Here is a 12500-nt window from a genome sequence, read left to right on the forward strand (position 1 = left end):
TGTCACAATAATGTTGATTTCATTAATTATTTGAATAATCTAGAAATTGGTTATGATTTTAAACTAGTTAGTTTTGATATAACTACCTATCCCAAACCTACAATGCTCTTTACCAATTACTCCCTCTGTTCCTCTCCTAATCCTCTCAATCAGAAGCCTCCCATAAACCTTCACAACTACACTCAACAAACTGATCCCTCTGAAACTACTACACTCACACTTTTTCCTTTTTCCCTTGTAAAGTGGAACTACACAGGCACTCCTCCAGTCCTTCGGGACTCGACCCTCTCTTAGACAAACATTAAACAACCGCACCAGCCAATCCACCATCACTGTACCTCCTTTATAAGACACTCCGCATGTCACCCATCCAACCCAGGTGCCTTACCTGATCTCATCATTTCAATAACTGCTTTCACCTCATTTTTCCTTATTTATCTCCCATTTTCCTCACTCATCACAGTCATTCTCTTAGCGCTTCCCATTGCAACTACCTTTCCCTTCATATTCTCCTTCACATTTAACAGTTCCCTAAAGTACTCTCCCCATCTTCATCTTACTGCTTTCTCTTCCATTATCATCTCTCCATCTTCACCTTATACCTTTTCTTCTCTACTTGATTCGCCTCCTCTTCCTCTCTTAATTTCTTACCAACACCTCTTTTCATTACTTTAATAAAAAAAAATTGTAATACTCTTATCTCATTTCACATCTGCTCTCCCCTTTGCCTTCTTTATCATATGCTTTACTTTTCTTCTCTTGTCTCTGTACCAAGGGCCGTTTCTAGGCACAGGCGACACAGGCGATCGCCTGGGACACCATTTGCTTGGGGGGGGGGGGCAAATTGCCATCCAAAATTAATATATAAATAAACGAGAGACAAGTATTTTTTTACGTGAATAATTCAAATAAATAGATATATACAAGTACAACGATGTTTAATGTTTGAAAGCACATTTCACATTTTAGCCGGTTTTCGGTCGAATTTGGCTAACTTATGGACTCAATATGGACCCAAACTCTTTTCCCAGAAAACATTTAGATTAAGCAGAGATGGCTTTAATGACTGGAAAAAACTGTAGTGACACACTCAAAATGCATGAGAACAGTCCAGAGCATACAAAGAATATGGGGTCATGGAAAGAACTGGAGAGCCGTATTAAAAAGGGGCAAACAATTGACAAAGTTGAGCTGGCACTAATAAACACTGAACGGCGAAGGTGGCGAGAGGTACTTACCAGGTTCGTGGCTATAATTCATAGTCTGGCAGAACGAAATGTTCCTCTCAGAGGGTCCACAGAGACACTTTACCAGCCCAATAATGGGAACTTTCTGAAAGAAGTTGAACTCATGGCTCAGTTTGACCCTGTTCTCAAAGAACATATTGCGAGGGTGCAAGGAGGTGCCAGTCCTACATCCTACCTTGGCAATATTATTCAAAATGAGCTTATTGACTGCATCAGTGAGAAGGTTGTGGAGTGCATGGTGACCAAAATTAGAGTCCAAATACTTTTCAATTATTTTAGATTGCACTACAGATTTAAGTCACAAGGAGCAATTATCTGTGATAATTCGAATAGTTGCAGCTGAAGGCACTGCACAAATTAAGGAATATTTTATGGGGTTCCTTGAGGCCGAGCAGACAACAGGAGAAGGCCTCTCAACACTCATCTTCAAAAAACTTAAGGAGAATAAACAATAGGGCAAATATGAAAGGAAAAAACAAGGGAGTTCAGGCTAGACTTCTCCAGTTAAACCCCAGATCTTTATTTGTGCCATGTGGAGCACACACTGTTAATCTGGTTGTGTGTGATGCAGCAAAGAGCTCCTCAGATGCAACTGGCTACTTTGGCTACCTGCAAAAACTATTTAATCTCTTTTCTGCCTCCACTCAAAGGTGGTCGACCCTAAAAAAACATGTGGACATAACTTTGAAATCCTGGGCAGACACACGGTGGGAGAGTCGAATCAACAGTGTTGAGGTTGTAAGATTCCAGGCTGCAAAAGTGAGAGAAGCTCTTTTAGAGGTGAGAGCAAGCACTGCAGATCCAGCTATTAAAATTGAAGTACAAGCCTTAGTAGAAGAGGTGGGATCATACCGGTTCTCTATTCGTACGGTGGTGTGGTATGATATCCTTAGAAAAGTTCAAACTGTGAATAAACTACTGCAATCACAATGCATGCATCTGGATGTAGTTGTTGACATTCTCAAGAAGGATGAAACCTCCCATGTTAACTACAGAGACACTGGGTTTGCTGATGCCCAGACATCTGCCAAAGATGTGTGTGAAGAGATGAATGTGGAAGCTGCACTAAAGCAGAAAAGACTAAGAACTACTAAAAGGCAGTTCTCTTATGAGGCCTTTGATGAACCTATTACCGATGCCTTGAAGAAAATGGAGTTTTCATTTTTCAATGTAGTTGTGGATGTGGCCATTGAATCTCTGAGAGAAAGAACTGGAATGATGAGTGATCACAACTTAGTTAGATTCAAACTCCAAATCAATTTTAGAATAGATACTTGTGTTTCTAAAATACCCGATTTAAGTAAAGCTCAGTTCATAGGACTACGTCAGGAGCTTCAGCTTACAGATTGGGAGGCAAAATTAAACGAAAGACCTGTAGATCAGATGTGGAAAATATTTCAAAATACGCTCACTAAGATGATTCAAACTTACATTCCATTTAAGGACAGACGCCCCCCAAATCAGGCTCGCCCAAAGTGGCTCGACAAAGAAACTGAAAAAAGTATTGCTAAAAAGAGACAGGCTTATAAGAAATATACGTGCTCGGGTGCATCTAATGACTATGAAAGTTATGTATCAATACAGAGAGATTTAAAAAAGACAATAAGAAAAAGAAAACGACAATACGAAATGAACATCGCTGATAAATCCAAAGAGAATCCCAAGGAATTCTATAGTTACATTAGAGATAAAAAGGTTGTTAGGAATCACATTGGTCCACTATTATCTGCTGACGGTCAACTTGAATATTCAAATGAAGGAATGTGTAATATCTTAAACAATTATTTTAGCTCGGTATTCGTAAACGAAACACCTCAAAGTGAATTCCAATCTGAAACCTGTGAAAAGTCTGGGGTAAACTTACTCACTACGGTAAATATAACAAAAGAAAAAATTAAAAGGTGTATAGACAAACTCAAAGTTAATAAAACACCAGGGCCTGACGGTTGGCGTCCAAGAATCTTAAAGGAAATGAAAAATGAGATTGTTGTTCCATTAGAAATTATTTTCAAGAAATCCATCATATCCGGAGATGTCCCAAGAGAATGCAAGCTAGCTAACGTTACTCCCATATTCAGAAAAGGTGACAAAAAGAAGTCAAATATCTATATGCCTCTAAGTTTGACTTCAATCGTAGGAAAAATAATGGAAACTATCATCAGAGATGCTATCGAACATCATTTAGAAAGTAACCGTTTGATAAATGATAGCCAGCATGGTTTCAGACGGAAACGCTCTTGCGTGACTAACTTACTCGAATTCTACAACACAGTTATCTCGAATTATGACAAAAGAAACAATATAGATTTAATATATCTAGACTTTGCAAAAGCTTTTGATACCGTCCCACACGAAAGACTACTTACTAAATTAGCTTTACACGGAATAAGTGGTAGCCTATTAGATTGGACTAGTAATTGGTTGGATGGTCGAAAACAGAGAGTTGTTTTAAATGGAAAAACTTCTAGATGGAAAAATGTTACAAGTGGAGTTCCTCAGGGTTCCGTTCTTGGGCCACTTCTATTCATAGTATATATAAATTATATAGACCATGGACTAAAATCTACTGTTTCCAAATTGGCTGATGATACAAAACTATGCGGAGTGGCAAATGATCACTCAAACCAATTAGATATTCAAGAAGATTTAGATCAATTACAGCAATGGTCTGAAAAGTGGCTAATGAAATTTAACACAAGTAAATGCAAGGTAATGCACATAGGTAAAAATAACAGTAAGTACGATTACAAGTTATTTGGAAAATTGTTAACAAAAGTGGATAGTGAAAAAGATCTCGGCGTAATTATCAGTAACGATCTCAAATCATCCAAGCAGTGTATTTCAGCCTCTGAGAAAGCAAATAAGATTCTGGGACTAATTGCGCGATCTTTTGATTTCAAAAGTCCATCACTCATTAACAAGCTATATAAATCGTTAGTTCGTCCACATTTGGAATATGCTGTTTCCGTATGGTCACCGAATCTCATTAAAGACATTGACAGACTGGAAAAAGTACAACGGCGAGCCACAAAACTCATTCCAAATATCAAAAATAAATCATACGAAAATCGACTAAAACATATGAATCTGTTTTCCCTAAAAAAACGTAGACTCAGAGGTGACTTGATACAGGTCTTTAGAATGCTAAAGGGAATTGACAACATCAAAAGTGACCAAATTTTCACATTGAATGAGAATCAGACAAGAAACAATGGTCTCAAACTGTCCGGAAATAGATTCAAGTTGGAAGTAGGTAGAAACAACTTTGCCAACCGTGTAGTTAATGAATGGAATAAACTTCCTGCACAGGTAGTGCAATGTAGTTCAGTTCGAAGCTTTAAGAATCATTTAGATAAATACCTAAGTAAGATGCTGTAATGATTATAATTTATCGTATATATATATATATTTTTTTATCATTTGTCTGTCTGATTTTCATTTATTATTAGTTATATGTCAATTTATTATCATTTACTATTTACCTGTTTGTTTATTATTTAACTATACCTATGCATTTTATTTATGTATTTTATTTGTTATTTACATTATTATAGTTTTTATTTATGATTTTATTATTAATATGTTTTTTTTTTCGCATCCGACCTAGATATGGATCAAAAGGTCTCCTGTCGGCATGCTCCGCCTTTGTAATCCTTTGTGATGTTGCAAAGAAATTCAGTGTTCTCATAAACTTCCCTGATCTGCCAGCTAGTGAGCTAGAAAAGCAGGCAAAAGATTTGTGTAATACGCTCACATTTGGGGATCAGGCTGACTTAAATTATGATGAACTGATTGTAGAGATGCAGTCATTTCCAAAACAATGGCCAAAACAAAATATGACAACATTAGACCTTCTTGTTTTTCTGGAGGAGAAAGGCCTGAAAGAGATCTATCTAAACATGTGGGTGGCATTAAGAATTGCTGTCACTACACCTGTGACTGTGGCATATGCAGAGAGAAGCTTCTCTAAACTTAAGCTCATTAAAACATATTTAAGGTCTGTTATGTCACAGGAGCGCCTAAATGGGCTGGCAATAAATAGTATTGATAGAGAAATATCCAAACAGGTTTCGTATGATGACACTATAGATGATTTTGCTGCAAGGAAGTCAAGAAGAGTCAGGTTTTAAATATGGAAAAAGTGAAAACTTTTATCAAATAGTTTTAGCATAGACCTCAACATATATGCATTGAGTTCTATGGTTTTAGATTGGCAAGATTACCTTTTCAGTTTATCTTAGGTAGGATCTGCAATAAAAATGTATAATGGTGTTATTCTATTAAATTTTACAAAAATCGTTAGTATACTTTTGAGTCTATACTTTTCCTTGTTGTGTATGCATATACGTGAAGATGATTTATTTATAAAGTATGTTGTTTTTGTTGTGGAACTTGTGATGCTAATTGTGTTCGAAATTGTTTAGGTTATTATTTCCAGCCCGGAGGGGGGAAGGAGGGAGGGAGGGGGCGGCGCCAAAACGAATTCTTGCCTGGGGCGCCTGATGAACTAGAAACGGCCCTGTCTGTACCTCTCATATGATTCTCTCGTCCTATTTTGTAACCAACCTGTGAATGCTTGTATCTTTTCTTCTCCAGCCTTCTTTGCTTCATTATCCCACCATTTACTACCCTTCCTTCTATTTCCTCCCGTCCTCCTTGTTGCACACACTATCTTTGCACATCTTGTCATTTCCTCCTTGAAACATCCCCATTCCTCCTCCACTCCTAGTTCTACTCTATCCTTCACTCCATTCCACTCCTCTCTCAGCCTCTTCATGTACTCCTTCTACTTTTCTTTCTCATTTAAGCAGTTTACTCTAAGCACCTACTTACCTTCTGTCCTTTTCCTCTTTCTCCATCTATCCTCTACTCTCAACTTACGTTCTACCAAAAATTATTTTATATTTCCCCATTCTCTTCCTTTAGAACATGTATATCCAAAACTCTTCCTATTCTTCTCCCGGTTACCACTGTATAGTTTATCAAAGCCCTTTCTACCACCCTTCCACCCACCTCCCTGTCCCATGTGTACTTATGCTTGTTTTTTTCCCTAAACACTGTGTATGTTATCATCAACTCTCTTTCTAGACACATCTCCACCATTATCTCTCCACTACAATTTTTTTTTCTGGAACTTAACACTTCCCAACCACTCCGTCTATTGGTTCTACCCTACCATTGAGATTCCCCAGTACCATTACATTGACATTTCTCACTAAACCCTCTATGCACTCATTTAAATCTATCCAAAAACCTCCCTTTCCTCTACACTCTTCTCACTAGCAGGCCCATATGCATTTACAAAGACCCACATTTCCTTTCCTAGTTTCACCTTCATCCACATTAACCTTGAAAAAAAAAAAAAACTCCTTCCACTCCACCATACGCTTACCTATCTCTTCACATACTAGTATAGGATTCTGGTCGGAAAACTCCTCCCAGATCCTCTTATGATTTTTTTTATATCCCCTTTGGGCCTTTTAGTCTAGTCCTATCCCCGTCCAATTTTGTCGCCTTTTACGACTCAAGTGAGAACACTCGGTGGGAGTGATTAGAGATACATTTTAACAACCACAATACACTTTAATTCTAAGCCATCAACATCGGGAGATCCAATCGAGGCCACATGCAGAAATTGAAATGCGGTACAGCCGAGGACTCGAACTCAGCGATCACATGACAAGTGTCATAGTAACCTACCAACTTCACTATCAAGAAATATATCTCTTGATACCGTAGTTGGTAAGTTACTACGACACTTGTCATGTGATCACTGAGTTCAAGTCTTCAGAAGTACCGCATTTCAATTTCTGCATGTGGCCTCCATTGGATCTCCCGATGTTGATGGCTTAGAACTAAAGTGTATTGTGGTTGTTGATACACACACACACACACACACACACACACACACACACACACACACACACACACACACACACACACATCACACACACACACACACACACACATATATAAATATATATATATATATATATATATATATATATATATGTGTGTGTGTGTGTGTGTGTGTGTGTGTGTGTGTGTGTGTGTGTGTGTGTGTACATACATATATATGCAAAAAATCACTAAGCACACGTGACAACAATACTTGCACAAAACCACTTTGAAAATAAAAGAAATGAAAACCGAACGTTTTCGTCTATTCAAGACATCATCAGTGTACAAAGATGATGTCTTGAATAGACGAAAACGTTCAGTATTCATTTCTTTTATTTTCCAAGTGGTTTCAGCAAATATATATATATATATATGTGTGTGTGTATATATATATATATACATATATATATATATATATATATATATATATATATGCGTAAGTAACCACTAGGAAAAGTAAACTAACAAATCAGAGCACTTTCGTATAATTACATCTTCAGTGCAGATAAAAAGAAGGAATTATCTTCGGCTCTTAGGGCGCGAGGATGAATTCTCGAGCGTCGATTTCTCCTGACGAGTCCCCTTGTGTCCTCCTTGGACGGGCGCACGTCTCCTCGTGATCTCCTTCCCGACGAGTCCCCTATGTCCTCCTTGGACGGGCGCACGTCTCCTCCTTGGTCTCCTGCTCCGACGATCTCCTTCTCGTGATCTCCTTCAGGCGGTGCCCTTCCTATGTAGAACTGGGAGGGGAGGGGGGGGTCCGCCCTCAACGGCGAGCGGCCGTGAATTCTCCTACGGCTCTATTTCTCTCCTCGTGATCTCCTGCGTCCTGGTGCCCTCCCTCCGTGGAACTGGGAGGGGAGGTGGGGGGGGGGGTCCAACCCTCAACGGCAGACGACCGTGAAGTGTGTCCTACGACTCTATCTCCTCGTGATCTCCTGCGTCCTTGTGCCCTCCCTCCGTGGAACTGGGAGGGGAGGGGGGGGGGTCCACCCTCAACGGCAGACGGCCGTGAAGTGTCCTCGTCCATCTCCATGCCCTTCCCTCTTGTACATCCGGGAGGGTGAGGGAGAGTGGGTGGTGGCGATCTGCGCATGCGCACAGCAGTAGTAGTGACCTCGTACTTGGGACAGTTGGCAGCACTGGAAGCCAAGCATGACCTCACGTTCGTCCGGCCTGGGTCAGGTGTGCTCGCTGACCAGCACCAAGCTCCAAGCTCCATCACGGGCCGAATCACGTGGTCAGCGGGGGACGAAACGTCCGCGCCGACAGTCCTCCAAGCTCGTCACGTGACCCACGTGACAACGTGTTACTTTAGTGATCTGTCTGCATATATACATATATATAATGGCATGTGAAGGTTGTGTGAGCCTGGAGGACTGTCTCAGGATGTGTGAGGAGGAAATTCGTCTTCTCAGGAGTGCGCTCTGTGAGAAGAGTAAACCCTCCCCACAACCCAAAAAGCGTTCCACTTCTTCCCCTTCTGTCACTGCCGTGAGCGAGTGGCGCTCCGCGAGGTCCTGTTTGTCGAGCCCGCGTTTGGTATGCGTGTGCCCTGTAGAGCAACCGTTGGCTCTAGCCAATCGTTTTAATCTGCTGGAGGATGAAGTGGCTGAAAATCAGGAGTTCTTGGTGGTGGGGGACTCCATGGTGTGAGGCTATGACGACATCCTGCAGCGGAAGACTCAACGACGTTGCAAGCTTGTATGTCAATCGGGCCGTGGGACCGCCGATTTTACCCAGTCCATCAGGGAGCAAGGACGGACGAACACGGTTACGGTTGTTCATACGGTAAGTAACGATGTAGGTATGGTGAGATCAGAGGAATTTGTTCGGAATTACAGGGTCCTCCTTCAGGAGATGAAGGAACGTGGGAGCCGTCACGTAGTCTGTGGGATACTCCCGAGGATCTACGCAGGCTCGTTTTGGAATAGTATAGCCATAGGGATCAATGATAGGATATCGCAGTTGTGCACACAATTGGGATACCACTTTCTTGATACTTGCTATCTCTTTTCTAGGCGCCATGACCTTCACGCTTCTGATGGGATCCACCTTACCCGCACAGGCAAAGATGTTCTTACAAACCTCATTGTGGGAGTTTGTAATGAACTAGTTCCTTTTTTGGGCCAGAAGCCCAAAGGGAAGGGCAAATGGATTGTACTTGGGAAAACAGAGTAGAGTATAGCATTAATGTAGAACAATATGCCAGTATAGGACAAAATATAATTTTAGGACATAATGTTGGTAGAGGACGAAATGTTACATTAAGATGTAATGTCAAAGGACAAAATGTCACGATGGGATGTAATGACAGTGGAGGACAAAATATCACTATAGGATGTAATGATAATGGAGGACAAAATATCACGATGGGATGTAATGATACTGGAGAAAATATCACGGTAGGATATAACGTCAGTGGAGGACAAAATATAATTTTAGGAAGGGATTCCGGACAGAATGTCAATGAAGGCCAAAATATCACGATGGGATGTAATGACAGTGGAAGACAAAAGATCACGATGGGATGTAATTGTAGTGGAGGAAAAAATATCATGGTAGAATATATTGTCACTGGAGGACATAATATAATTTTAGGAAGGGATGCCGGACAGAATGTCAATGAATGACGGGAGGCCAGTGTGAATCGCGGTGACGTAGGGGGACAAAGTGTACAAAAGAGATCGAATGACCGTGAGCGACCAGATGTCCGTGATGGGGGAAATGTTAATTTTGATAGGAGAAATGTTAATGAGGCATTGAATGTCAATGAAGGACCAAATAATTATATAGAGCAAGCTGTTAATGAAAAACAAAATTATAATGTAAGACATGATATTGAAACTCAAAACGTGTCAAAAAGAAATAATCACGAGTTTCTTAAAAGCATGTACTTTAGTAGTATTAGGAACAAATTTCAAGAAATACAGGCGTATGTCAAATGCGAAAACCTCGATATGATAGGAATAACCGAGACATGGTTAAATGGTAAAGAGTTCGAAGCTGAATTTAATATTGCGGGATTTAAACACTTTCATCAGGATAGAAACCACAAGAAAGGTGGGGGTGTTCTGTTGTACGTTAAAAACAATGTCCATGCTTGTGTTTTAGAGAAAGTGAAACAGGATGCATATGATAATTTGTGAGTTGAGCTAACCCAAACAAATGGACAAAAAATGAATGTAGGTGTAATATATAGGCCAAAGACATTATAATTAGCAGACGACAAACTGTTATTTCAAGAACTATCTAGTTTCTACAACCGGGATTTATTGATAATGGATTATTTCAATTTTACTGACATTGATTGGTTTACCCTTGAACATGGCCATGTAGGTAGTCGCTTGATTGATTTTCTTGGTGACAATTACTTAGTTCAGCATGTAAAAGAGCCCACAAGATATGGAAATATACTCGATCTATTGATCACTAGCCGCGAAAGCATGGTAACTGATGTAGAAGTCGGTGAAACTGTTGCAAATAGCGATCGCAACTTAGAGATTCAAACTCCTAAAAAAAAATTAGAATAGATACTTGTGTTTCTAAAATACCCGATTTCAGTAAAGCTCAGTTCATAGGACTACGTCAGGAGCTTCAGCTTACAGATTGGGAGGCAAAATTAAGCGAAAGACCTGTAGATCAGATGTGGGAAATATTTCATAATACGCTCACTAAGATGATTCATACTTACATTCCTTTTAAGGACAGACGTCCCCCAAATCAGGCTCTCCCAAAGTGGCTCGACAAAGAAACTGAAGAAAATATTGATAAAAAGAGACAGGCTTATAAGAAATATAAGTGCTCGGGTGCATCTAATGACTATGAAAGTTATGTATCAATACAGAGACATTTAAAAAATACGATAAAAAAAAAGAAAACGACAATACGTAATGAAAATCGCTAATAAATCCAAAGAGAATCCCAAAGAATTCTATAGTTACATTAGAGATAAAAAGGTTGTTAGGAATCACATTGGTTCACTATTATCTGCTGACGGTCAACTTGAATATTCAAATGAAGGTATGTGTAATATTCTAAAAAATTATTTTAGCTCGGTATTCCTAAACGAAACACCTCAAAGTGAGCTCCAAACTGAAACCTGTGAAAAGTCTAGGGTAAACTTACTCACTACGGTAAATATAACAAAAGAAAAAATTAAAAGGTGTATAGATAAACTCAAAGTTAATAAAACACCAGGGCCTGACGGTTGGCATCCAAGAATCTGAAAGGAAATGAAAAATGAGATTGTTGTTCCATTAGAAATTATTTTCAAGAAATCCATCATATCCGGAGATGTCCCAAGAGAATGGAAGCTAGCTAACGTTACTCCTATATTCAAAAAGGGTAACAAAAAGAAACCTAATATCTATAGGCATATAAGTTGGACTTCAATCGTAGGAAAAATAATGGAAACTATCATCAGAGATGCTATCGAACATCATTTAGAAAGTAACCGTCTGATAAATGATAGCCAGTATGGTTTCAGACGGAAACGTTCTTGCGTGACTAACTTACTCGAATTCTACAACACAGTTATCTCGAGTTATGACAAAAGAAACAATATAGATTTAATATATTTAGACTTTGCAAAAGCTTTTGATACCGTCCCCCACGAAAGACTACTTAATAAATTAGCTTCACACGGAATAAGTGGTACCCTATTAAGTTGGACTGGTAATTGGTTGAATGATCGAAAATAGAGAGTTGTTTTAAATGGAAAAACTTCTAGATGGAAAATATCACAAGTGGAGTTCCTCAGGGTTCCGTTCTTGGGCCACTTCTATTCATAATATATATAAATGATATAGACCATGGACTAAAATCTACGGTTTCCAAATTTGCTGATGATACAAAAATGTGCGGAATGGCAAATAATCACTTAAATCAGTTAGATATTCAAGAAGATTTAGATAGATTACAGCAATGGTCTGAAAAGTGGCTAATGAAATTAACACAAGTAAATGCAAGGTAATGCACATTGGCAAAAATAACAGTAGGTACGATTACAAGTTATTTGGAAATTCGTTAACAAAAGAGAATAGTGAAAAAGATCTCGGCGTAATTATCAGTAACGATCTCAAATCACCCAAGCAGTGTATTTCAGCCTCTGAGAAAGCAAATAAGATTCTAGGACTGATTGAGCGATCTTCTGACTTCAAAAGTCCATCACTCATTAACAAATTATATTAAGTCGTGAGTTCGTCCACATTTGGAATATGCTGTTTCCGTATGGTCACCGAATCTCATTAAAGACATTAACACATCGGAAAAAGTACAACGGCGAGCCACAAAACTCATTCCAAATATCAAAAATAAATCATACGAAAATCGACTAGAATATATGAATCT

The 12500-nt window shown here is 39.2% G+C and overlaps 2 protein-coding genes across 2 annotated transcripts; both read left to right on the plus strand.

The window, feature by feature from the left end:
• The first annotated feature begins 1053 nt into the window (after positions 1-1053).
• LOC143022765 (uncharacterized) lies at positions 1054-1702 on the plus strand. Its single transcript, XM_076181112.1, has 2 exons — positions 1054-1462; positions 1581-1702. Exons 1-2 carry the CDS (start codon positions 1054-1056, stop codon positions 1700-1702), a joined length of 531 nt encoding a protein of 176 aa, XP_076037227.1.
• A 7-nt stretch (positions 1703-1709) lies between these two features.
• Positions 1710-5377, plus strand: LOC143022766 (zinc finger MYM-type protein 1-like). The gene is made up of 2 exons (XM_076181113.1): positions 1710-2483; positions 4919-5377. Exons 1-2 carry the CDS (start codon positions 1710-1712, stop codon positions 5375-5377), a joined length of 1233 nt encoding a protein of 410 aa, XP_076037228.1.
• The last annotated feature ends 7123 nt before the right edge of the window (positions 5378-12500 follow it).

This window comes from Oratosquilla oratoria, unplaced genomic scaffold (assembly GCF_046742065.1).
Source record: "Oratosquilla oratoria isolate Oo_2021 unplaced genomic scaffold, ASM4674206v1 SCAFFOLD163, whole genome shotgun sequence".
Taxonomy (NCBI): Eukaryota; Metazoa; Arthropoda; class Malacostraca; order Stomatopoda; family Squillidae; genus Oratosquilla; species Oratosquilla oratoria.